The sequence below is a fragment of the Ochotona princeps genome, chromosome 24 (assembly GCF_030435755.1).
Source record: "Ochotona princeps isolate mOchPri1 chromosome 24, mOchPri1.hap1, whole genome shotgun sequence".
NCBI classification, from domain to species: Eukaryota; Metazoa; Chordata; class Mammalia; order Lagomorpha; family Ochotonidae; genus Ochotona; species Ochotona princeps.
Genome location: NC_080855.1, coordinates 24,947,821 through 24,972,843, shown reverse-complemented (window position 1 = coordinate 24,972,843; position 25,023 = coordinate 24,947,821). Strand labels below are relative to the sequence as shown.

Below are 25,023 nucleotides of genomic sequence, written 5' to 3'. Positions count from 1 at the left end.
AGAGGCCGTGGCGCAGGGGCTTCTCGGGGGGCCAATGGCGCCGCCTTCGGCTCCTCTTTCCGGGTCGGGACCAGGAGAGGCCAAGGGCGCTCGGAGAAGGGGAAGGAGGCCGAGGGCCCTCAAGTTCGCGGACGTGGCCGTGTACTTCTCCCCGGAGGAGTGGGGGTGCCTGCGGCCCGCGCAGAGGGCCCTGTACCGGGACGTGATGCGGGAGACCTACGGCCACCTGGGCGCGCTCGGTGAGGCCCTGCCCACTCGGCTTCCGCGGCGGGGAAAGAGAGGGGACGGGTAGGCGGCAGACCGGGGAGTCGAACGAGGGTTCCGCCCTGCAAAGCGATGTGGGGCAGGGGGCAGGGGCGGGGATGTACCCTGCTGGACACCGGCTGGCTCTGACGGCATCTCCTTTCCCAGGGTGCGCAGGTCCTAAACCAGCCCTCATCTCCTGGTTGGAACGCAATACTGAGGACTGGGAACCGGCCGCCTTAGACCCGCAGGACTACCCGAGAGGGCTAAGTGAGTGCGAAAAGCTTGTGCGCTGTCTGCAGCCCTCCTGCCAGCGTCGCCGCAACCTTCCCGCGGGATTCCCTGGTGGGGCTAAAGGAATCCCACGAGCCATGACGCGGTGCACATGTTACCGTGTGATGTTGTCTCTCCCTCCCCTCTTGAAGGTCTTGTCTCTGCTGGTGCGGGGCTGGGCTAGCAGAAGAAAATAAGAGACCTCCCTGTCATTTGCAAACAGCAACATCTGCAGGGCTCCTCTGGTGGCGGAGTGGGAAGGAATTGGTGCTCCTTGCCGCTGGTTGCCTTTTCACTGGGCCTGGACTGAATTGGGATTTCTCGAGTTTGGGTTGAAGGGAGTTAGTGGGGAACATGCCTGTCTGGGAGGCAGGGGCCTGGGCTGCCCTGTAACAAGCTGGCTGGCAAGGGAAGGACAGTGGGGTAGCCTCCCTGATGAAGCGCATCCCAAGCGGGGTGGCCCTAGGTTCATTGCAGGGGTGGATGGAACTGGCTGGGCTGGAGTTGCCTGACGGATTTGCTAGGGCCAGGGATTTTTCTAAGTTATTTTCCTTTTTCCTTACTAGAAAGCATCAGTTTTTTTTTAAAGACATTTTATTTACTTATTTTTAAAGATTTATTATTATTGGAAAGCCGGATATACAGAGAGGAGGAGAGACAGAGAGGAAGATCTTTCATATGATGATTCACTCCCCAAGTGAGTTGCAACGGGCCGGTGCTGCGCCAATCTGAAGCCGGGAACCAGGAACCTCTTCCGGGTCTCCCACATGGGTGCAGGGTCCCAAAGCTTTGGGCCGTCCTCAACTGCTTTCCCAGGCCACAAGCAGGGAGCTGGATGGGAAGTGGAGCTGCCGGGATTAGAACCGGTGCCCATATGGGATCCCGGGGCGTTCAAGGCGAGGACTTTAGGCACTAGGCCATGCTGCCGGGCCCAAGACATTTTATTTTTATTGGAAAGGCAGAGTTACAGAGAGAAGATGAGACAGAGATCTTCCATCTGGTTTGTTCCCCAAATGGCTACAACGACTGGGGACTGATCTGATCTGATCCCAAGCCAGGAGCTGGGAGTTTCTTCAGGGTCTACCACCTGGGTATAGGTGCCCAAGGCTTTGGGCCGTCCTCCACTGCTTTCCTAGGCCACAAGCAGGGAGTTGGATGGGAAGTGGAGCAGCTGGGACATGAACTGGGAACCATCTGGGATCCTAGCACCGTAACTAGAAGCTTAGCCCCTTATGTCTTGGTGTTGGTCCCCAGTTAGTTGTTTTTGAAGATTTATCTCTGTTTTGAAAGGTAGAATTACAAACTGATAAAAGGAGAGAGAAAAACTCCATCTGCTGGTTCATCTCCCACATGGCCACAAGGGCCAGGCCAAAGCCGGGAGCCAATAGTTCATTCCAGATCTCCCACATGGGTGCAGGGACCCCAGCACCTGGTCCAGCTCCACTGCGTTTCCAGGCACATGAGCAGGGAGCTGGACCAGAATCGGAAAAGCCAGAATTTGAACTCATAGCATGCAGGTGGAGGCTTGACTTGGTATGCCACAGTCCCAACCTCCTATTAGATGTTTTTATTTTTTTTTTTAAGATTTATTTATTTTTATTGGAAAGGCAGATATACAGAGAGGAAAAGAGACAGAGAGGAAGATCTTCGTCTGATGATTCACTCCCCAAGTGAGCACAACAGCTAGAGCTGAGCCAATCTGAAGCCAGGAGCTCCCCGGGGTCTCCCATGCGGGTGCAGGATCCCGAGGCTTTGGGCCATCCTCGACTGCTTTCCCAGGCCACAAGCAGGGAGCTGGATGAGAAGCAGGGCTGCTGGGATTAGAACCGGCGCCCATATGGGATCCCAGTGCGTGCAAAGCGAGGACTTTAACCATTACGCTATTGCGCCGGACCTTATTTTTTAGTTTTTTTTAAAGATTTATTTATTTTTATTACAAAGTCAGATATACAGAGAGGAGGAGAGACAGACAGGAAGATCTTCTGTCCGATGATTCACTCCCCAAGTGAGCGCAGTGGCTGGTGCTGAGCTGATCTGGAGCCAGGAGCCAGGAACTTCCTCCAGGTCTCCCATGCGGGTGCAGGGTCCCAAGGTGTTGGGCCATCCTCGACTGCTTTCCCAGGCCACAAGCAGGGAGCTGGATGGGAAGCAGGGCTGCTGGGATTAGAACCGGCGCCCATATGGGATCCCGGCGCGTTCAAGGCGAGGACTTTAGCCATTAGGCCACCACGCCTGGCCCAATTTATTTCTTTATTTTTTGCTAATGTTGGCAAGTGGCTGTCTATTTTATCTAACTTGGGAAATTGGGACCAGGAAGTTGGATGTGTAGGAACTTGGCTTTTTTTAAATAAAGATTTATTATTATTATTATTTATTGGAAAGTCAGATTTACAGAGAAGGAAAGACAGAGAGAAAGATTTTCCATCCAATGGTTCACTCCCCAAGTGGCTGCAACAACCGGAGCTGTGCCAGTCCAAAGCCAGGAGCCAGGAGCTACTTCTGGTTTTCCCACATGGGTGCAGGGTCCCAAGGCTTTGGGCCGTCCTCAACTGCTTTCCCAGGCTACAAGCAGGTAGCTGGATGGGAAGTGGAGCAGCTGGAATATGAACCAGCACCCACATAGGATCCTGGTGCATACAAGGTGAGAACTATAGCCACAAGGCTACTGCGTTGCGCCTTTTTTCCCCCGCCTTTTTTCCTCTTTATAGACTGGTTGATATGGGTGTGGATCCAGGTTTGAGAACCACTGGATAAAATATTTCCAAGGGCTGTAAACATGCTTACAGCATTCAAACCAAAAACCTTGCCTCTGCCCCCGACCTGCTGAGTCCCAAACTGGCATAGGGCCCAGCCACAGGCTTCCTAAGTTCACCTGCAGAGCTGCTGGCTTCCAGGGCTGTGTGCCCCAGGCACTGGCGGCTAGCCCCTCGTTCCCCCCTCCTGCCCTACCACTGTACACTAGTTGGAGCCTCCGGGCTTTGCACTGTGCCTCCTTTACTTATCTGTCACTGCAGTCTCACTAACATTCCCTTATGTTAACTTACCTTTTACAACTCAGCTAAATTAAGGGCTGACATCATCGTGCTGCAGATTAAGCCGCCTCCTGTGGCACAGGCATCCCATATGGACACTGGTTCGAGCCCTGACTGTTGCACTTATGATCCTTCCCTGCTAATGTATCTGGGAAAGCAGCAGAGGATGGTCTAAGTCCTTGAGCTTCTATACCTACATGGGAGACCTGGGAGAAGCTCCTGACTCCCTGTTTCCAACCAACTCCAGCCATCGGGCCACGGGGAGTGAACTAGCCAATAGGAGAGCTTTCTCTCCCTCTCTATCTGTAACTGCCTTCAAAAAGAACCAGAAGACCTACATTAAATAAACTGACTCATCCATGGAAATCCATGCAGCTCTGAAATAGAGTAAGGATGCATGCTCATGGATTGAGCTTTAGATTAACTGAGAAAAAAGCAGGTGCAGTAAAGAATGTCTGAAGTGTGAATGTGTTATGTAAGAAAGGTAAATGAATAATTGCATTTAAAAAATGCTACAGGGGGCCCGGCGGCATGGCCCAGTGGCTAAAGTCCTCGCCTTGAAAGCCCCGGGATCCCATATGGGCGCCGGTTCTAATCCCGGCAGCTCCACTTCCCATCCAGCTCCCTGCTTGTGGCCTGGGAAAGCAGTCGAGGATGACCCAAAGCCTTCGGGACCCTGCACCCGCGTGGGAGACCTGGAGGAGCTTCCTGGATCCAGGCTTTGGATCGGCACAGCACTGGTCATTGCAGTCACTTGGGGAGTGAATCATTGGACGGAAGATCTTCCTGTCTGTCTCTCCTCCTCTCTGTATATCTGACTTTGTAATAAAAATAAATAGATCTTTAAAAAAAAATGCTGCAGGGTCTGGTATGGTGGCCTGGGAGCTAAAGTCCTTGCTTTGAACGTGCTGGGATCCCATATGGTCACCGGTTCTAATTCCAGTGGCCCCGCTTCTCATCCAGCTCCCTGCCTGTGGCCTGGGAAGGTAGTTAAGGACAACCCAAAGCCTTGGGACCCTGCACCCATGGGGGAGGCTCGGAAGAGGCTCCTGGCTTCGGATCGGCTTAGCTCTGACTGTTGCAGCCACTTGGGGAGTGAATCAACAGATGGAAGGTCTTCCTCTCTGTCTTCCTCTTTGTATATCTGACTTTCCAATAAATAAATCAATATTTTAAAAATTCTGGAATGAGGGGTGTTTCCCCTCCTGATGATACACAGGAGGTTTCCATCTCTACTATCTTTAATAAATCTTGCATTACACACTGAAAAAAAAAATTGGAGGAAGGGTAGGTTTTGGGAAGCAGTTTCAATACCTATATCTCCGATCACAGCACCTGCCCCCTCTTGAGTCCTACTTCCTGCCAAGATGCACCCTGGGAGGCAGTAGGCGATGGCTTAAGTGGTGGAGTCCCCCCTTCCCCATGTGGGAGACACGGACTGAGTTCCCAGCTCCCAGCTTTGGCCTGGCGCAGAATGCCCCACCTCCGACCCCGGCCACATGGGTGATCGCTCTGTCAGTCTCTGTCTTTGCCTTTCTAATGAATTGAACAACACTGGAAGAAATGAATGAATGTGACTTCTACCTAGCTAGACACAGGGTGAGGGCAGAGGGAGAGATAGAGTTCTTCTATCCGCTGGCTCACTCTCCAAATGGCTGTAAGGAAGTTGGAACTCCATCCGGGTCTCTCACTAGAGTGGCAGGTGCACGAGTAGTCGGGCCATCTGCTGCTGCTTTCCCAGAAACATTAACAGGGAGCTGGATGGGAAGTGGAACAGCTGGGACTTGAACCAGTCTTCCCAGGGTATGCCAGTGTAGGAGCCCAGTTGCTGTTACATTAACTCCTCTCCTATGTCCCTGTAGAAACCAGAACCCGAAAGAAGGCAGGGGAGAAGGAAGAAATCCCACGCAAGGAAGCCCCCCGAAAGGGGAAGCGAGGGCGACGGCCCAGCAAACCCCGGCTTATCCCCAGACAGACGTCCGGGGGCTCCATCTGCCCAGACTGTGGCTGCACTTTCCCGGATCGGCCAGCCCTGGAGAGCCACAAGTGCGCCCAGAATCTGAAAAAGCCTTATCCTTGCCCAGACTGTGGTCGCCGCTTCTCCTACCCATCGCTGCTGGTCAGTCATCGGCGGGCACACTCGGGCGAGTGCCCCTATGTCTGTGACCAGTGTGGGAAACGTTTCTCCCAGCGCAAGAACCTGTCCCAGCACCAGGTCATCCACACCGGCGAGAAGCCCTACCACTGCCCAGACTGCGGCCGCTGCTTCCGCCGGAGCCGCTCCCTGGCCAATCACCGGACCACGCACACGGGCGAGAAGCCCCACCAGTGTCCGAGCTGCGGCCGCCGCTTCGCCTACCCATCACTGCTGGCCATCCACCAGCGCACACATACGGGTGAAAAGCCCTACACCTGCCTGGAATGTAACCGCCGCTTCCGCCAGCGCACGGCCCTGGTCATTCACCAGCGCATCCACACCGGCGAGAAGCCCTACCCGTGCCCGGACTGTGAGCGCCGCTTCTCGTCATCCTCACGCCTGGTCAGCCACCGGCGCGTGCATTCTGGCGAGCGGCCCTATGCCTGCGAGCACTGTGAGGCCCGCTTTTCGCAGCGCAGCACTCTGCTCCAGCACCAGCTCCTGCACACGGGCGAGAAGCCCTACCCCTGCCCGGACTGCGGACGTGCCTTCCGGCGCAGCGGCTCGCTCGCCATCCATCGCAGCACGCACACGGAGGAGAAGCTGCACGCCTGTGAGGACTGCGGCCGCCGCTTCGCCTACCCGTCGCTGCTGGCCAGCCACCGGCGTGTGCACTCGGGCGAGCGGCCCTACGCCTGCGACCTGTGCGCCAAGCGCTTCGCACAGTGGAGCCACCTGGCGCAGCACCAGCTGCTGCACACCGGAGAGAAACCCTTTCCCTGCCTTGACTGTGGCCGGTGCTTCCGCCAGAGGTGGTCCCTGGCCGTGCATAAGTGCAGCACCAAGGCCCCGGTCTGTAGCCCAAGATCTGCCCTAGGCGGGCCTGGACAAAGGGACAATGCCCTGTAGCTGAGGGTGGGGGCACAGAGGGCACCGACTGCCCTGGGTGTGTTTTCCCATGAGGCCCAGTACTGGAGGAAGAACCCTAGCCGAGGAAGAAGGAGAAGCCGGTTTCCTGTTCCACAAATGGGAACTTGGGCTGATCCCGCCACGTGGGCTGCCTTACTGGGTGGGAAGAGGCCCGTTAGGAGAGGTGAGATCATGTGCCTGAAGGTCTCCCAGCTGCCCGATCCTATAGAGGCTTATGCGTGTGGGCATCATTGCTCCTGGATCTCAGAGTGTAGCCCATGTGTCCAAAAGCTTGCAGGCCGGATGCTGCTTCAAGGGGCCCCCGTGAGCTCATGCCTCGGGCCAGGAAACCTCCCATTGAGGTCCTTTCACTCCTGGGATGAGGCTGAACCGGAGCTGTCAAACACCACATGTTCCTTTGTTCAGAACTTCTCTCATTTCTTATGAACATGGTGGCCTTTTGGATAACTACAGTTACATTGCACCCTCCACACACCGCCCCCTCCCACCCCCAATACTCAGTTTAAATATGAATTTGGTTATTCCTTCCTTCCATACATGGTTCCAGTTCCCACCCATGATGGCTCCCTCCAGACACTGGCTGCACCATGTCCCCTGTCCAGGTCCCACAGAAATGGGGCAGTGAAATTTGGATGGAATTGAACTGTGCTCTGCTGGGCTCAGCAGCAGCTGGAAAAGCCTTGGGAGCTGGGGGTGACTTCGGCCTGCTTTGGAATAAAAACCAGGTGAAGCTACTCAAGAGTGGCAGTGACAGAGGGGGCTAGACACCAGAAGGAGCCTGAAGCAGGCAAGTGGAGGCTTTACAAAAGGTCCAGGAGTGCCCAGGGGCCATGCAGCAGCAGCCTTGACAAACGCTGCGACAGCTGTCCGAGTGGGCGAGTGCTCGGTTCAGCGTGCTAAGTCAGATGTGAGCAAGGGGCTGCTGCATGATGCTGTGGGTGAAGGGACCACCTGCTGCACTGCCAGCCTGACAGCTGCACTGGCCCCTGTCACCCAGGTGAGAGACCCAGCTGGAGTTCCTGGCTCCTGGCTGTTATGGCCATTTGGGGAGTGACCTAGTGGAAGAAATTCTGACACTCTGCTTTTCAAACAAGCAAATAAACCTTTAAGAAATGTGAATGAGGCCTGTCACTTTGTTGAGGGCAGCTGCGCCAAACCGGAATTTCCCCACATGGCTCATCTCACATCCTAGAAGTTGGGGGTGAGGGGGAGGGGGGTCATCATCTTAACCTCCAACCCTCCTGATCCCAGCCTGAGTGAGGGAGCCGTTGGCATACTCGGTGGTGTGTAATATCCTGCATGCGAGCAAGCTGCGTTGCAACCCTGGATGAGCCACCCTCTGTCACTACCACCACTTGCCAGAATTAGGTCTCATTAAAAGATCTGGTGAATGAATTGTGTGCCTTGTAAAAGACGGAGAGCAAGAGGATTGCTGCTTGGTGGCGGTCCAGCCCTTGGGTCCAGGAGACCCGTCTGCAGTTTGAACCAGCTTATTTACTCTTCATCCTTGGCTAATCTACAGACACCATTTCCCACAGGCTGAGATTGTAGCTCACAAGGTGAGGACCTGATGTGGTGGGGTTTGGTTCTGTAGTCTGGACCACAAAGAGGAGAGAGAACTTCCCCAGGCTGCCCAAGGTGCAAGGGTCTGAAAGGCTGTTCCAGCTGTGGTCCTGGCCTGGTATTCGGGCAGACTGCCCAGCACCTGCTGACAAGACCCCTTTTCTGCAGAAGGCTCTTGGAACCAAGAGAAGTTCTGTATAGCAGGCAGCCCAGTGCTGCTTGCCTAGCTACCACAGCCACAGTCCCTGCCTGCCCTGACACTGGGCTGTCCTGGGTCACTGAACTGCTCCATGTCCACAAGCAAACCCAGCAGTCAGTCACCTGCTTCTGAGGTTCCTCCTGCCCCAGGGTCACCAGGGAGGCCACTTGTCCCAGTGGCCGGCCTCTTCTCCCTGGAGACCCTCTGGCTCGGCGTCCAAATAAATGAGTTTTTAAAAATGGTTAATATTGTAATTTTTTTTTGTTCTTGTACTTATGTTATCAAGTTAAAAAATAAAAGTCTGAATGTGGCATTGTGGTACAGTAGATTAAGCTGCTACCTGCAGTGCTGGCATCTCATATGGGTACCAGTTTGAATCTTGGCTTCTCCACTTCTAATCCAGTTCCCTGCCAATGTTCCTGGGAAAGGAGCAGAAGATGGCCCAAGTGCTTGACCCCCGTACCCACTCTCCCTGTCTTTTCCTCACTCTCTGAAACTGAGTTCCAAATAAATATATATATATATTTTTAAGGAGATAACATTTTTTTTAAGATTTATTTTTATTGAAAAGGCAGATATACAGAGAGGAGAGACAGAGAGGAAGATCTTCCATCCAATGATTCACTCCCTAAGTGGCAGTAACATCTGGTGCTGAGCTAATCCAACGCCAGGAGCCAGGAGCTTCTTCCAGGGTCTCTCATGCGGGTGCAGGGTCCCAAGGCTTTGAGCCATCCTTGACTGCTTTCCCAGGCCACAAGCAGGGAGCTGGATGGGAAGTGGGACCGCTGGGATTAGAACCTGCCCCCGGGTGTGATCCTGGTGCGTTCAAGGCAAAGAATATAACTCCTATGCTATTGCACCGGGCCCGACTTCCAAATAAATAAATCTTTTAAAAAGCTAACATAGTGCAGGGTGGGCACCAACCTCAATTGGTTAGGCCACTGCCAGGGGAGCCCCGTTCCCGTTCCCATATCGGAGCACCTGAATGGAATCCTGTCTTGTCTTCCTGCTTTCTTTATCCTGGGAGTCAGCGGCAGGAGATTCCTTCTACAGTTCCTCCTTCCCACCTGCAGGGTCTCCGGTCCCTGGCCCAGCCCATTTAGGGAGTGAAGCAGGGGATGGGAGTTCGTGACATCTCTATGTGTATTCCCCTCTTTGTCACTCATTCAAGTAGTTATTTTATCCTGATAACAACAAACCAAAAAGCCACTGGCTGGAGTACAAATCAAACGTCCTCTAAGATCAACCTTGGAGATCTGTACACACGTTCCGTATGGACAACATATCCCAGACTGAGTCACAAGTATTTGCATCTAGGGATCAGAAAGAAGAGTAGAGGGGAATCCCCTTTTCTTGACAAGCTTCAGGTTTTTGTTTTGAAAAAGTCACGGATATGAATTAATTCATGAAAATGGATAACGTGGCGTACCGGGAGATTCCAGGCTCACAACGGCCGTTTCTTCACCCGCGGAGCAGGCGCAGGGATGGCGCGAGCTTCTGCCATACTGTACCCAGGCTTTGCAGGGCGTGGGCGTCTCCCCGCGAGGCCGGGACCACATCCTGTCCTCGCCAGGCCCAGCTGGTGCTGGAACCCCAAGGTCTTCTATGATTCTAGGGTTCAGCCGGGCTGCGGGGCCCCTGGTCCTTTCAAACACTCCGCCGGTCGAAGGCCAATCACAGCATAGCTTCTTCACACCGTTGCAACCAATCATCAGCCGCCGTGTTGGCAAGTAAAGGAAGGATTAGAAGCTGCGGGCTCGTCCATCTTTCTTAAAGGCAAAGGATCTCGTGGATGTCCCAGCCTTCTCTTCCCAACTTTGTTCCTCAAAAAAGGGCTCGAAGCGGCCATTGTAGTTAAGGGCAAGTGGAGAAAGGAGGCGAGAGAAGCCACCTAGGCGCCATGTTTGATATGTTCGGGAGGGCTGGCGTGCAATCAATGGCAATTGGAGCCAGATTGTCGCCATATTTTTTGAAGGCACCTTCCGGGTCCCCTAACCCTGGTGTCTATGTCTGAGCGGCCATGAAGTGAATAAACACCCAGGAGTTTTTATTTGTCTCCCTCAGAATCCCCGAATCCCTGGCAGCCCCTGCTCTTTCGGTTCCGTCGCCAAGGCTGGGCGGGCCGCGGGACCCCGCCGTGCTTCCAGGTGGCCGACGAAAGCGGAGTCCCGGGGGCCAGGCGGCCGCTGCTCGGCCTCATGGTGCCTCCCCCAGCCCCGCTTCTGGCGCTGAGACCGGGGGAGACGCGGCCTGGTGGCCGGAAGCCCGGAGCCGTGCGGTTCGCGGACGTGGCCGTGTACTTCTCCCCGGAGGAGTGGGGGTGCCTGCGGCCCGCGCAGAGGGCCCTGTACCGGGACGTGATGCGGGAGACCTACGGCCTCCTGGGCGCGCTCGGTGAGAGCCCCGGGTCCGAGCCCCTCCCTTCCTCCTCCCTCCCCGGGGTTCTTGATTGAGGCAGGCCCCCGACCCGCGCACTATTCCACCTCCAGCACCAGCCTTCTCCGGCTCCCAGGGCTTCGGGTACCCCCTCGGGAGGCTGCTCACCCCGCCACGGCTGCCTTCAGGCGGGAGCGCTGCACATCCTGTCCAGGTGGAGTTGTCAGAGCTGAGCAGGTGCCCCGCATCCTGGCAGGGGAGGGGGGGCGCACCTGCCCAGGAGCGCCTCTCGGCGGGCCAGCGCTGAGATCCCTGTCTTTCTCCCAGGAGTCCCGGGCCCCAAACCAGCCCTCATCTCTTGGATGGAACAGGGGAGTGAGGCTTGGAGCCCCGCCGCCCAGGATCCCGAGGAGGGGGCACGCCTGGGCGGAGCCCTAAGAGGTGAGGGATTTGGCCCAGGTGTGGTTCTGCAGCCCTGGTTTGTCAGGGGGTGGTAACGGGGGGGGAGGGGCGGACCATCCCGTAACCATAAACAGTGACTTACATCCTGATGGAAGACCCTTCCAAAAAAAAAAAAAAAGTGGACAATTCCCACTTACCACACTCATCATAGTTTAGTTTTCTTTTTTATTGGAAAGGCAGATTTACAGTCGGGAGGAAGATCTTTATCAGCTGGTTCACTCCCCAAATGGCTGCAACAGCCAGAGCTGAGTGGATCCAAAGCAAGGAGCCAGGACCTCCCGCGTAGGTACAGGATGCCCAAGTCTTTGGGCCGTCCTCGACTGCTTTTCTAGGCCACAGACAGGGAGCTGGATGGGAACTGGGGCAGCTGGGAAATGAATAGATAACCCATATGAGATGTTGGTGCTTGCAGTCAGAGGATTAGCTAATTAAGCCATCAAACCAACCCCGTAGCTACTGCTTTTTGACCAATAATGACATGCTTAAAGGGCATTCCAGTGTCCCAATTTCCCAACAACCCTCAGAAATCAGAAAGCCATACTCAGCCCCCCATTCCCATTCAGAAAACACCCCACCGGGCCCAGCATGGTGGTGGCCTAGCAGCTAAAGTCCTCGCCTTGAACGCGCCAGGATCCCATATGGACGCCAGTTCTAATCCTGGCATCCAACTCCCTGCTTGTGGCCTGGGAAAGCAGTCATGGACGGTCCAAAGCCTTCGGGACCCTGCACCCGCGTGGGAGACCCGGAGGAGGTTCCTGGCTCCTGACTTTGGATCAGACCAGTACCAGCCATTGCGGTCACTTGGGGAGTGAAACAACGGATGGAAGATCTGCCATTGGACAGAGGATCTTCCTCTCTGTGTAACACCCCGCTGCCGCTTAAGCCTGGTTCCTGCCAGAGTTGTTTGAAATATAACTTAATCCCTGCACTTCCCAGGACACGCCCCAAGCAAGCAGAAGGAAGAACCGCAAGAAGCGCTGGGAATCCCAGGAGCTGCAGCTTTGCCACGGAAGGCTGGGCCACTGCCCGCCAGCCCAGAGCCGCCCACTAACAAAGCAATGGCCAAGGAGCAGCCGCCTGCCAAAGCTGCCTGGGACCCCACGGCCAGGGACGCCCAGGCCAGCCGGCGGCGGCACGTGTGCACGGACTGCGGCCGCCGCTTCACCTACCCGTCGCTGCTGGTCAGCCACCGGCGCATGCACTCGGGCGAGCGGCCCTTCCCCTGCCCCGAGTGTGGCATGCGCTTCAAGAGAAAGTTCGCCGTGGAAGCGCACCAGTGGATCCACCGCTCCTGCTCTGGGGGTCGGCGGGGCCGACGGCCTGGTATCCGCGCGGTGCCGCGGGCCCCAGTGCGTGGGGATCGGGACCCGCCTGTGCTCTTCAGGCACTACCCGGACATCTTTGAGGAGTGTGGGTGAGGGGCTCCCCCTGCTCCCCGCGCCGGCCCACCCTGCGCCTGAGGTTGAACTTGACTGAGCGACAGGCGACCCTCAGAGGTGAGGACTTGGGAAGGAAGATGCATCCCTTGAGCTTGCCTTCAAGGATTTCTCAAGTTTCCAAGCTTGTGAAACAGAAAAGTGCCTGTAAACATCCAACAGACCAAGCCTGACACCCTGTTCCCCACCACTTTTGTAAAAAAAAAAAAAAAAAAAAATCCTCAAATTTCAGTAGCAGGTGGTTTTTTGTTTTTTAAGATTTATTTATTTTTCTTTGAGAGATAGAGTTACAATGAAAGAAGATGGGATAAAGATCTTCCAAAGCCAGGAGTTTCCCCCATATGGCCCACATGGGTGGCAGGGGCCCCAGCACTTGGGTCATTTTCACTGCTTTCTCAGGCGTGTTAGCTGGATCCAAAATGGAGCCTCCGGGACTTGAACTGGTGCACATATGGGATGCTGGCATTGTAGATGAAGGTTTAACTTGCTACACCATGGTGCCAGCCCCAGCCCCAGAAAACATCACTTGCTGAGCTGCCAGCTGAGGAAGAGCAAGACCTGGTGCCCAGCAGACAGGGCTGGTCCCTGGCAGGGAGCCCAGAGAGGCCGAGGGAGGGGGTGGGCGGGCAGAGTGGAAGTGCTCAGGTCCCCAGCTCCGGACTTGGCATCTGGCCCTGGTGAGTTAAATGCCCACTCCCCTCCCAACCTCAGTTCCCTCATCTGTAAAGGGAAGTCATGTCCACCCCAAGGTGTGACCGTGAGGGTGTCTGTCTGTCTGTCTGCTATAGTGAGTGTGCAATGAACAGCTGTTAGATGGGTGAACTATGGAGCACATGTCCCCAATCTCAGTGCCAGTGTCCCATATGGGCGTCAGTTTGAGCCCCAGCAGCTTCCAGTCCAGCTTCTTTCAAATACCCCTGGGAAAGCAGTGGAGGATGGCCCAAGTGCTTAGACTCCAGTATCTACATGAATGAAACTCTTGGTGTAGGCCTGGCCCAGTCCTGGCTGGTGGGGCCATTTGGGGAGTAAACCAGCAGATAGAAGATTTCTCTCAGGCCCAGTGCGGTGGCCTAGCAGCTAAAGTTCTCGCCTTGAACGCACCAGGATCCCAAATGCGTGCAGGTTCTAATCCCTGCGGCTCCACTTCCCGTCCAACTCCCTGCTTGTGGCCTGGGAAAACAGTGGAGGATGGCCCAAGGCCTTGGAACCCTTTACCCGCGTGGGAGACCTGGAGGAAGTTCCTTGCTCCTGGCTTCGGATTGTCTCAGCTCTGGCCATTGCAGCCACTTGGGGAATAAATCATCGGATAGAAGATCTTCCTCTGTCTCTTCTCTGTATATCTGACTTTCCAATAAAAATGCAAATAAATCTTTAAAAAAAAGATTCCTCTCTTGCCCTCTCTTTAACTATGCCTTTCAAATAAAAAATTAAATAAATCCTTAAAACACAGTACAAAAGTAGCCTGTGATGGGGATCTTAGGAGACTTGGGCAGGTCTTGTGAGCCAAGAAAGTCTTGCTGGAGGAGATGGTTCATGCCCTGAAGAGCAAGAGACCAGGAGACCCCATGGGCACTCTAGGGATTGGGCAGCAACTCTATGGACATGGTGTGACTGATGGAGCCGAGTGGTGGGTCAGATGGGGCAGGGCTGCCATTCCCACAGGGGAGCTTGAGGTTCATCTTGTAGGCATTAAGGAGCTGGTATGGTTTCAAGAGCAGGACTGGCAACTATCAGTCCATCTTCACCGAGAGCATGGGTGTGTGGCCTGTGGGAGGAGACCAGACAGCAGAAGCTGGAGCCAATCCTGGCACCAGGAGGAGGAATTGTTCTCACAGGAGCCTCCTGCCTGGCACTGGTATAGCTCAGGGACTGACCAGCTTGCAGAGCAAGGGCTCCCCAGTGCAGGACAAGGAATGGACAGGACCTGGGGGGCAATGTAGGGCATGGTGAGGGGACAAGTTCTGAGAGAATATGGAGTTAGGGCAGTTAGGAGTTAGGTGCTGTTAGGCAGGGAGGAGGAGAGCCAGATGGTGTCTTTACAGTTTATCACCATCATCATCATCATCATCTATGTATGCATGTGTGTATTGAGCAGAGAGATAGACACAGGCAGAATGAGAACTCCCCAAGGCCGTGGTGATGAGGATGAAGCCAGGACCGGAGGAGGAGTGACAGGATCCCAGTGGCCTGAGCCATCCATCACCTGCTGCCTCTGAGAGGCTGCATTCTGGAGCAGGAGTGCTGCTCTCCTCGGCCCTTTGATGTGGGAGCTGGACAGGCATCCTAACCAACATTTCTGCTGTTTGGCCAAATGCTGCTCCGCCAAAACAAACAAACAAACAAACAAACAAACAAACAAACAAACAAAACCAAAAAACCTCTCTTGGAACTCACTGGAATCAGATAGTGATATGGGTGAGCCAGAGCAGAAGCACAGTTGAGTGCTGTGCTTGCCAACCAGGAGAGCTCCATGGGCGCTGAAAGATGGGGCTGGGCTCAAAGCTGGACACTTTCAGTCGGCCTTGGTGAGGAACAGACAGCTTTCCATAAATCTGCTTTTCCAAAACAATGAATCTCAAAAACAAACAAATAAAAAACCCCAGGAAGCAATCAGCTTACTTTCCTTTATGTCTTGTGATAGTATTTAATATATATTATGTAGCTTTCTATTAAAAAATAATTTTTTAAAGATTTATTTATTTTCATTACAAAGTCAGATGTACAGAGAGGAGGAGAGGAGGAGAGACAGAGCGAAAGATTTTCCGTCTGATGGTTCACTCCCCAAGTGACCACAATGGCTGGTGCTGTGCTGATCTGAAGCCTGGAACCTGGAACCTCTTCCAGGTCTCACACACGGGTGCAGGGTCCCAATGCATTGGGCCGTTCTCAACTGCTTTCCCAGGCCACAAGCAGGGAGCTGGATGGGAAGTGGAGCTGCCGGGATTAGAACCGGCACCCATATGGGATCCCGGGGCTTTCAAGGCGAGGACTTTAGCCACTAGGCCATGCCGCCGGGCCCAACACACCAGTGAGTTCTTGGCCCATCCTGTCTTGGTCCACTTCCTGACCTTGCAGATACAGCAGCCTTGCCTCAGGCATGCCCCCCAGCTTCTGGCTGCTTTTCTCCCAGCAGTGTAATACTTGCCCAGGTATAATGCAACCTAGGCAGTTGTGTCCCCTGTTTTAATAAATAAAATAATAAATAAGTCTTCAAAAATGTGTTCACCAAATTAAAAAAACATCATCTTTACTTGAAAGGCAGATTTACAGAGGAAGGGGGGACACAGACAGAAAGATCTTCCGTTGGGGTCCAAAGAATCCGAGCGAGACTCCAAAGTGAGTGAGATGATTTTAATTTCTAGTCCAAGGGGCAACCTCTTGCTATAGTAAGAGAATCAAAAGCTACAAAGACATGATTAGGGAATAACACTGACACAAAACAGAGAGCATGCGACAGGAATTTTTAATGTATAGGTTGGGGATTCTGATCATATCACTTCAATGTAGACAGTAATAAACCAGCATGCCTCGGAGGTAGCTGTCTTTCCTGTAAATCTAAAAACTCCAAGACTCTCTCTATCTCCTGTCTGCCTCCTGGTGTTTCAGGAAGCAGGAGCTTTGCTTGTAACAGGAAGCAGATGTCTCTTTGGAGATTCCAGACTTCCAGGAGTACAGTCAGCTTTATAATTAACCCTTTCAATCTTCTACCCACTGGTTCACTCCCAAATGGCCACAACAGCCAGAGCTAAGCTGATCTAAAGACAGGAGCCAGGAACTTCCCCCAGGTCTCCCACACGGGTGCAGGGTCCCAAGGCTTTGGGCCATCCTTGATTGCTTTCCCAGGCCACAAGCAGGGAACTAGATGGGAAATGGAGCTGCCGGGATTAGAACTGGTGCCCATTTGGGATTCTGGCGCATGCAAGGCAAGGACTTTAGCTGTAAAACTAACACACCGGGCCTGAGACACAGTTATTCTGTATCTGCTGGTTCACTCTTCCAAATGACTTTAATGGGTAGGGCTGAGTCAGACTGAAGCCAGCAGCCGGAAATTCCATTTTGACCTCCCGCATGCATGGCAGGGGCCCAAACATTCGAGCTGTGAACTGCTGCCTTCTTAGCAGGAACTAGACCGGAAGCAGTTAGAATTGGACCAGTACTTTTGATATGAATGTTGGGTGTCCCAAGTGCCAGCTTAACTTGCTAAATTTACTATAACACTCACTCCTTGCTTGATACAGCTGGACGCGTGACCAGATGCAGCCCTTCTGACCTCATCGGCTCCAGTTTCTTGCACTACCCCTCATTACAAGGGCATCTTGGAAACCTGGTCTGAGATCCCACTTCTCTCTGGTTGCTGAACATCTGCTTGCAAAAACTGCAGGGTCGGGTTCTAGGTCTGAATTCTGATTTCTCTACTCACTCACTGTGTGGTCTCAGCCAAGTCACCTCTTTGGGCTTTTCCTGATGTGTAAGAATGCCTAGCTTGAGCTGAGCCTTTTGAGCTGATGCCTGCTAAGATGTCACATTTCATATCAGAGTATCCGGGTTCAATTCCCGGGCCCAGTTCCTGAATCCAGCTTCCTGCTAATGCACTCCTTGGAAGCAACGATGATGTTGATGTCAGTCATTGGATAATTGTTGTCACATGGAAGACTTGGAATGAAGGGGGCACGTCTGGAGGACTGAACCAGTAGATGAGAGTTCTCTCTCTGAAATTCATCCCTAAAGCGTTGTGAGGGTTAAGTCAGTGAACAGACAGAAACACAACAGTTTGGGTGGGGGCAGCATGATGACTCAATTGGCTCATCCTTTGCCTGCAAGTGCTGGCATCCCACAAGGACACCGGTTCGTGTCCTGGTTGCTCCACTTCCCATCCAGCTCCCTTCTTGTGGCCTGGGAAATCAATAGAGGACGGCCCAAAGCCTTGGGACCCTACGTCTGTCTGGCAGACCTGGAAGAAGCTTCTGACTCCTAGTTTGAGATTGGCTCAGCTCCATTGACTGTTTAGGGAGTGAAAGTGAAAGTGGAAGATCTATCTGTCTCTCCTCTCTATAAATCTGATCTGCATTTCCAATAAAAATAACTAAATCTTAAAAATAAAGAAATGAAAGAACATAAAAGTAAAATATGGCAGGTTTGGGAGAGCCCAGCTGAGGTGATTTAGGATGGACACTGGCTCCTGTCACACGCTTAGTTGCTGAGCCTCTGGCTGGGATTCCTCATGGGCAGGCTGGCAGCTGTCCCTTAGCCAGAATCCTCCTTCCTGTCTCATATACCTTCATACTGGCTTGCAGCTGGTGCAACACCTGGTCCCACCACAGAGCCAGTCCCTCCGGTGCAGCAGGCAGGCCAGTGTGCCATCCCGGGTCCCTGCTGTGAGGGGCAGTGCTCCAGCCAGAAGCATGCCAGTTGGCTGCCCCAGTTCTCACTTCGTCTCTCCAACTTAAAGCCCAGAGCTCTCATGGACTTTAGGGAGATGGGCACTGTACTTGGGGGGCAGCAGGTGCACACTGGCAGGTGACAAAATACCATCACTCGGAAAAGGGAGCCCTGGAAGTCTTGGGTCCTTCGGCCCAGGAGGCTGGAAGAACTGGGATCCAGACGAGCTGCAGGACAGCCAGCCAGGCAGGGACCATGGCCAGGAGCACCTGGAGGTCAACAGATTTTGGGGGGATGTCCCCCAAAGTTCAGATCAAAGAGGGTCCCTTTGCCCCTTGTCATATGTTCCCCTCCCTTCCGGCACAACCTAAAGGTTCCCAACATTTCAGGCTCCAACAAGCTTTCAGTAAAGACGTTTCTCTTTGACCTTCTCCACCCCCAGCCCCACCCCGCCATCAACGCAGGGAAAAGGTTGATGTCACCCGGTTTTTGAGGTACTGGGGGTTGAGGTAGCGAGTGACAGCCTGCCCGGGCTCTGATTACACAAACCGTGCAGGGCCGAAGCTTAACGTCCCAATTCACAAAAGCCCAGAGGCCGCGCCCACTTTCCCTAGTGCTCCTGGACCTGGGACTCCCAGCTGGCCTCAGCCTGGCACTTGAAGCCGTCGCGGCCATTTTGGGTCCGGGCTCTAAGACAAAGCTCCCCCTAGATCCCAGGTAGTGTCGTCGCTGGCGCGGCTGCGCAGGAGGAAAGTTCGGGCGGCAGCGTTGCCGCCATCTTTGATGAAGGCATGCCAGTGGTGGTTTTGTAGGCGCAAGTCAGCGGCTGGTACTTTGCATCCACTCTAGTGGACCCTCAAGAGACCACTGCCTGCTCTTTGGCGGCCCTAATGCCCGTCCTCCCGTACTGGAGCCCGGGCTTACTCGAGTAGCGAAGGCTCCGCACAGACCGGCCCGGCCAAGGGAGACGGCTGGTCAGTGGACGAGGCTTGCAGTTCCCATGGCGCCGCCCCTGGCCCCGCTCCCCGTTCGAGAGTCAAACGGGGCCGGGCCCCAGGGCTGGAAGCCCGGAGCTGTGAGCTTCGCGGACGTGGCCGTGTACTTCTCCTCGGAGGAGTGGGGGTGCCTGCGGCCCGCGCAGAGAGCCCTGTACCGGGACGTGATGCGGGAGACCTACGGCCTCCTGGGCGCGCTCGGTGAGAGCCCCACCTCCCAACCCTGGCCTCCTCCCTTCCCTGCCGCGTTTCTGCGCCCTGCACGTGGACTGGGAGGCCCCTAGGTCCGCACAGTGGGTCCGGGAATAGTGGTGGCATGGGGTTTGCCTTCTCCCTCCCCCACTGCAGGAGGTGGAGGCGCCAAGCCAGCACTCATCTGCTGGGTGGAGCGAGAGGCGGAACAGTGGAGTCTGGATGCCCGGGACCCGGAGGTGGCCCAGGGTGCGACCAAAGCGGACACAGGTGAGGTAGAGGGTGTTTAGGCCCCTGTGAGCTGCTTGCTGGGCATCTCACCCTGGCGCATTCTGAATGACTCTCCTTTAGTTCAGGTCCATGATGCCCAGTCCCCCACAGGAGCTGTGTGCCTTCCTGCCAACCCCTGATTTCTAGTTGGAGTTCTGTGGGCTTCCTTCTTTCCGATTTGTCAAAGTGCCCAGTGTCAGTGACCTTGCCCATTGCGCTCCCATTGGCCTGGAATGCCTCAAGCCCCTAGTCACAGTCCAACTGGGATGCCACTTCTTCTTACCTGCTCTCCTCCAAAGCCAGCTTCCTCCTCTCCACCCCCAGCTCTCAGGGCAGCCCCTGGAGTACCCCTTGTCTGTCATCCTGCATGAACGAGAGCCTGAGCTGTCTCCCCTTATCTCCCAGAAGATTCAAGAAACAAGGACGACGGAGGAGCAGGAGAACAGACTGCAGTCCTGGAGAAGGCCCTTGCCATGGACCCTCCTGCGCCCCCACCCGCTGCCCCGGTGGCTTCTGCTAGGCTTCCTTCTAGCCTGGAGAAGCCGGCAAAGGTGCCACGCAGGGGCCGCCCGCCGCTCTCTGCCCACCCCCTCGTCCCCAGAGCAGACCAGCGGCACGGCTGTTACCTATGCGGGAAGAGCTTTGCATGGCGCTCCACGCTCGTGGAACACCTGTACACGCATACGGGCGAGAAGCCCTTCCTCTGCCCTGACTGCGGCAAGGGCTTCGGCCAGGCGTCCTCCCTGAGCAAACACCGGGCCATCCACCGTGGTGAGCGGCCCCACCGCTGCCCAGAGTGCGGCCGCGCCTTCACGCAGCGCTCGGCCCTCACCACCCACGTGCGGGTGCACACCGGCGAGAAGCCGTACCGCTGCGCTGACTGTGGCCGCTGCTTCAGCCAGAGCTCCGCGCTCTATCAGCACCAGCGCGTGCACAGCGGCGAGACCCCCTTTCCTTGCTCCGACTGTGGCCGTGCCTTTGCCCACGCTTCAGACCTCCGTCGCCATGTGCGCACCCACACCGGCGAGAAGCCCTACCCGTGCCCAGACTGCGGGCGCTGTTTCCGGCAGAGCTCGGAGATGGCAGCCCACAGGCGGACCCACAGCGGCGAGCGCCCCTACCCCTGTCCCCAGTGCGGCAGGTGCTTCGGCCAGAAGTCAGCTATGGCCAAGCACCAGTGGGTACATCGGACTGGAGCTGGGGACCCCAGGAACCAGGGCAACAGTGGCCTGTCTGCGAGCCTGGTCCCTGGCCCAGGGAACCTGGACCCTCCTGTGGGCTTCCAGCACTACCCAGAGATTTTCCAGGAATGTGGCTGAATGAGGGCCTCCAGCGGGACAAGGCTGAGAGAGATGATGCAGATCTTGACTGGGGTCCCAAGAAGACTCTGGGGCCTCCTAGGAGCTCACTCGATGCCTGGCCCGAGCTGGACCTGGAAAGTGTGGGACTGAAGCTGGCTTTGACCCCTGTCGGCTTCCTCTGCTAGTAGCTTGCTCCTCCGTGTTGCAGACACTAGAAACAGTCCCCGCTCGTGCTCTCCCGCCCCAGCAGCCCCTATCTGGGACTGGGGAGAAAGGCCGCATCAGTACCTGAGGGTTCAGAGCACTGAAGCCCATTTGTTACCTGTTGTCTTCACTGCAGAGTGGACACTCGAGTGGCCAGGTGCCAACCCCGGCCTTCGGCTGCCTTATTTATTCATGTATTTATTGTGCCCCATGCAGCAGTTTTAAGTTGTTAGGAATGAGTGGTTAAGATTACAAGTTGGCTATTTCAAACAAAAATTGGTTTCTAGCTTCTCTGGAAAAACTCAAAGATCCACATCTCAACCACAAACCCCACAACTGACTGAGGGGGAGGGGTGCCTGAACAGCAACCCCCTTCCCCCCAGCAGCAGGGCAGGAGCTGGAGCCAAGGGACCCCTCCCCTACCTACTGTTTTGTCTCAACTCTGGCCAAACATTGGTGTGTATCAAGCCCACGCCACTGTCACAGCAGGCCTTCTGGCATTTTCCGCTCACCTGACCTGTGGTCACATAGTTTTATTTACAGACCATGGTGATGTCATTTGGGAACATGGGAGTCTGTGGGCAGCTGCAGGAGAGAAGTAAATGCAGACCGTGTGTTGGTACTCCTGTTGTATTTTCTGCTTCCCCTGTCCTGTTCACCGACTCCTTCTGGCCTCCCAGGAAAGGAAACATGAGGAGGACGTCCCCAGCAGGTCGTCTCAGTCCTGAACCAAGTGGAACACGGGCCAGGCTCTGGCACCAGGCCGCTCACTGCTTTTCAAGGGCAAGGCCCATGGAGCCCTCTCCTCATCCTCGGAGCCCCCTTGAGAGCCCCACAGTCCAATCCCCCTCAACCATCCTGGACGCGGCCAGGAGGGTTGTGTCTCCCCTGAGGCAAAGTGTTTCTGTCCTGTGTTAGCTGGGAACCAGGAACTGCCACCTGCGCACGGTCACCCACAAGTGCAACATCAGGGTTGCTGGCAACTGCTGCCGTCCTTGCACTGCTCCTGAGTGCCTCACTGACGTCCCAGCCAGGGCATTAGCAGAGGCTGGGTACCAGGTGGATCTGCCAGAGCACCCCACATCAGACCCATGGCTAGAAGCATATGAATACAGGCGGAGTGTGAGTTCTGCTCTCTATGGCCACCGTCACCAGCAGCAGGGCACTGCCAGGCAGGAGCGTGAGATTAGATCTGTAGCGAAAGGGGTCACATGTTTGTGTCCCCAAGTCACTTCCTAGCACCCTGTGATCCTCTTTTTTTTTTTTTACTTGAAAGAGTTAGAGAAGGAAAGACAGATCATCCATCCATCTGCTGATTTACTCCATTTGCAATGGCTGGAGCTGACTGGTCTGAAGCCAGGAGCCAGGAGCTCCATCCAGGTCTCCATGTGAGTTCAGTGGCCCAAGCACTTGGACCATCTTCCTCTGCTTTCCCAGGCACATGAGCAGGGATCTGGATCAGAAGTGGAGTAACTAGGACAGGAACCCAGCACCCCATACGGGATGCTTGGCACCATAGGTAGAAGAATAGCTTGCAATGGCACTGCACAGCCCCGGGTTCCATGAGCCATCTGCCATCCATTCCTTTGTGGGCAGGGTCCAACCTTGGCCAGCTGATGTCAGCAGTGGGCTGTGGCAGATGGCTGCCTGCTGCTGGCTGGCACCTCACTTCTTGGAAGTAGCAGGATCCAGGTCCCAGGTGGACCTGTGAGTAATTCCTTCCTATGCATCCATCCCAGCTCTGTGTCCTCTAGATTGACAACACCTTCCTGAAGGAAGCTTCCAGAGAAGCTTCTAGAGAAAAAAGGGAAAAACTCTGGTGGCAGAGACAGCACAGGTGACATCAGGAGTTGACTCCATGCCAAGGTCTTCAAATCTGCCCACGCCTAGGCCTCTGGCCCGGAGCTTGGCTGGGATGCCACCTTATCACAAGGGGAAAACGGTGCAAAGAGGTGTCTTGGCAGCAAGGCACTACCCTTACACCAGCTTTTTAATTCCTGCTCTGTCGCTTCAGCCCTCAACTCTGTCCATCACCCAGGGTGGCGCCTGAGGCTTGCAACACCAGTTCTCAGCTCAGACTCCAAGCCCAGGACTGCAGCCTGCCCTTAGCCTCCAATTAAAGGAACCATTATGGCTCCTGGGAGGTGCATGGGTGCTTTGAAGTCTGGGAGACTTGCTCGGGGCCTTGGAACAGATCCGACTCTGCTTCTTGCCATGACCCAACCAAAGTCTGGGCTACACCCCAACTCCTCCTTGCTTGTGAGGGATACAACTAACCCAAAAGTCTGGAAGACTCAACCCAGAAGCAGTTTAAAAACAGGAGGAAGGTTTGGGTTTTTCTTGGTGCTTTGGGAAGAATGCTTGTTTGTACCAGACGGAATGAGATGTTAAGGCCATGGCTACCTGGCACATCCCTAGCTTGTCCAGGCCAATTGAAATAAGAGTGAGACTTGATGGTGCTGCAAAGAACCACAGAAATCTCGGGAATGTTTGTGGTGTCTTTTTAGGATCAGAACACATAGACACGTTGATGACCCATAGAAGCTAAAACTTGCCTTTTCAAAACAGCATTTTCAAAGGAAGGCCTCTTTGCCTTGGATGCACATGGAGGATGTTTTTGGCAACATGGCTACGGGCTTTTGCCCAGGATACACACACCTCATTTTGGAGTGCTGGCTCCGGTCCTGGCTCCTCTGTATCCCAGGCATCTTCATGCCAATGTGCCTGGGAAAGGCAGTATGTAGAAGACCCAGATGGAGCTCCAGGCTCTTGACTGGCTTGGTTCAGCGGCTGTTCAGAGTATTTGGGGAGTGAACCAGCAGATAGAAGATATTCTATTCATCTGTCTCTTTCTTACTCTCTCATCTTTTCTGTCACTTTGCCTTTCAAATAAATAATCCTTTTTAAAAAAGTATCCCAATCCAGGATCCCAATCCAGCCACAGCTGCCTGCCAGGCTCACACTTGTAGGATGCTGGCTTTGGTTGCTGAGCCATGCAGCACATCCAGGGACTCCAGCACGGGATACAGGTGTCCTAAAAGCTGGGCCAAAGGCCCACCCATGAGGCACCCTGCGCAGGGGGTTTAGGACAGACTGTGGGGTGGGAGAGATGCAGCAGCTTGGAGGGCTGAGGCTGCCCCTCGTATTTTGTGGGATCTCCTCTGTGACCTCATTTGTAAGATCGCCAAGAGCTTTCTCTCCAGCTTGATAGCATTCGGCATTCTCCAAGTGCTTATCCGCATCTCTTTTCAGAATAGAAGAGGTCACCTTTCCTTCCAACCCCTCTCTCCCTCTCTTTTTAAATATATTTATAATTTTTAAAATAAGTTTTGGCAATGTTTACATAGTTAAGGATGCATGCTCATGTGGACCAATGATTAGGGTGGGGAGGGTGGAGGAATGGAGGAGAATGGGTAAGACTTTGTAGCTCCAAGGATGAGGAAATCCCACTAACGTTCATTGGCTGACACAGTCAACGTTAGGAGTCAATTTGCCCAGATATTGGCTGTCAAAGCTTGGCTGGGCAAGCTGTCCAGTTTGTTCTACATTCCATGATAATAGATGTCCTCTGCATGCCTCAATGAACTGGGTGTCATGTCCCTCAAGCTCCTCTGGGCATGCAGTCCACTGCACAGGCTCCAACAACTGAGGAGACCCAGTCCTGACATATGCACCCCACTGTCAGACCACAGATCCTGTTATTTCCCTCATAGATGGAATTTTGAGTCCAGTGGTCCAGACTCTGCTGGCACGCCCACGTCTGCACTCCACATATTTTCCAAAAAAAAAAAAAAAAAGCAACTATGTTGGCACACTGGTATAATTAACACAAATCTGGCATTAACCAGACCCAGAATGCCTGCCAGCTCCTAGCTGCTTTTCTCCCAGCAGTTTAACACTTGCCTAGGTGCAATCAACCTAGACAGTTGCTTGCAGCTGGGGTCCAACCATTGGTCTCAGTGGGCTCCTGCAGTTCTCTTTCAGGACAGTATGGCTGTGTCCCCACCTTAAAGCGGGAAAAGAACAAGAAT

The 25,023-nt window shown here is 54.4% G+C and overlaps 3 protein-coding genes across 4 annotated transcripts; all 3 read left to right on the top strand.

Annotated features, from left to right (window-relative positions):
* ZNF689 (zinc finger protein 689) lies at positions 1 to 6,855 on the top strand. Its single transcript, XM_058680505.1, has 3 exons — positions 1 to 239; positions 412 to 513; positions 5,411 to 6,855. The coding sequence occupies exons 1-3, from the start codon at positions 35 to 37 to the stop codon at positions 6,592 to 6,594; spliced, it is 1,491 nt and encodes a 496-aa protein (XP_058536488.1). The 5' UTR covers positions 1 to 34; the 3' UTR covers positions 6,595 to 6,855.
* A 2,823-nt stretch (positions 6,856 to 9,678) lies between these two features.
* Positions 9,679 to 12,651, top strand: ZNF688 (zinc finger protein 688). 2 transcript variants are annotated; one of them, XM_058680515.1, is made up of 4 exons: positions 9,679 to 10,771; positions 10,890 to 10,967; positions 11,081 to 11,194; positions 12,152 to 12,651. In XM_058680515.1, exons 1-4 carry the CDS (start codon positions 10,576 to 10,578, stop codon positions 12,631 to 12,633), a joined length of 870 nt encoding a protein of 289 aa, XP_058536498.1. In that variant the 5' UTR covers positions 9,679 to 10,575; the 3' UTR covers positions 12,634 to 12,651. The 2 variants fall into 2 exon arrangements, with proteins under 2 accessions (XP_058536498.1, XP_012782926.3); XM_012927472.3 differs by lacking the exon at positions 10,890 to 10,967 and having other exon boundaries at positions 9,683 to 10,771.
* A 6,155-nt stretch (positions 12,652 to 18,806) lies between these two features.
* LOC118757787 (zinc finger protein 764-like) lies at positions 18,807 to 22,089 on the top strand. The gene is made up of 3 exons (XM_036492916.2): positions 18,807 to 19,226; positions 19,374 to 19,487; positions 19,896 to 22,089. The coding sequence occupies exons 1-3, from the start codon at positions 19,031 to 19,033 to the stop codon at positions 20,804 to 20,806; spliced, it is 1,221 nt and encodes a 406-aa protein (XP_036348809.2). The 5' UTR covers positions 18,807 to 19,030; the 3' UTR covers positions 20,807 to 22,089.
* The last annotated feature ends 2,934 nt before the right edge of the window (positions 22,090 to 25,023 follow it).

Excerpts from the sequence above, each read along its gene's own strand:
- ZNF689 (XM_058680505.1), top strand. The coding sequence starts at position 35 with ATGGCGCCGCCTTCGGCTCCTCTTTCCGGGTCGGGACCAGGAGAGGCC. Across the intron at positions 240-411 it reads CGGCCACCTGGGCGCGCTCG|GGTGCGCAGGTCCTAAACCA; the intron begins GTGAGGCCCTGC and ends CTCCTTTCCCAG. Across the intron at positions 514-5,410 it reads GGACTACCCGAGAGGGCTAA|AAACCAGAACCCGAAAGAAG; the intron begins GTGAGTGCGAAA and ends ATGTCCCTGTAG.
- ZNF688 (XM_058680515.1), top strand. The coding sequence starts at position 10,576 with ATGGTGCCTCCCCCAGCCCCGCTTCTGGCGCTGAGACCGGGGGAGACG. Across the intron at positions 10,772-10,889 it reads CGGCCTCCTGGGCGCGCTCG|GGCTTCGGGTACCCCCTCGG; the intron begins GTGAGAGCCCCG and ends TCCGGCTCCCAG. Across the intron at positions 10,968-11,080 it reads GCGCTGCACATCCTGTCCAG|GAGTCCCGGGCCCCAAACCA; the intron begins GTGGAGTTGTCA and ends TCTTTCTCCCAG.
- LOC118757787 (XM_036492916.2), top strand. The coding sequence starts at position 19,031 with ATGGCGCCGCCCCTGGCCCCGCTCCCCGTTCGAGAGTCAAACGGGGCC. Across the intron at positions 19,227-19,373 it reads CGGCCTCCTGGGCGCGCTCG|GAGGTGGAGGCGCCAAGCCA; the intron begins GTGAGAGCCCCA and ends CCCCCACTGCAG. Across the intron at positions 19,488-19,895 it reads TGCGACCAAAGCGGACACAG|ATTCAAGAAACAAGGACGAC; the intron begins GTGAGGTAGAGG and ends ATCTCCCAGAAG.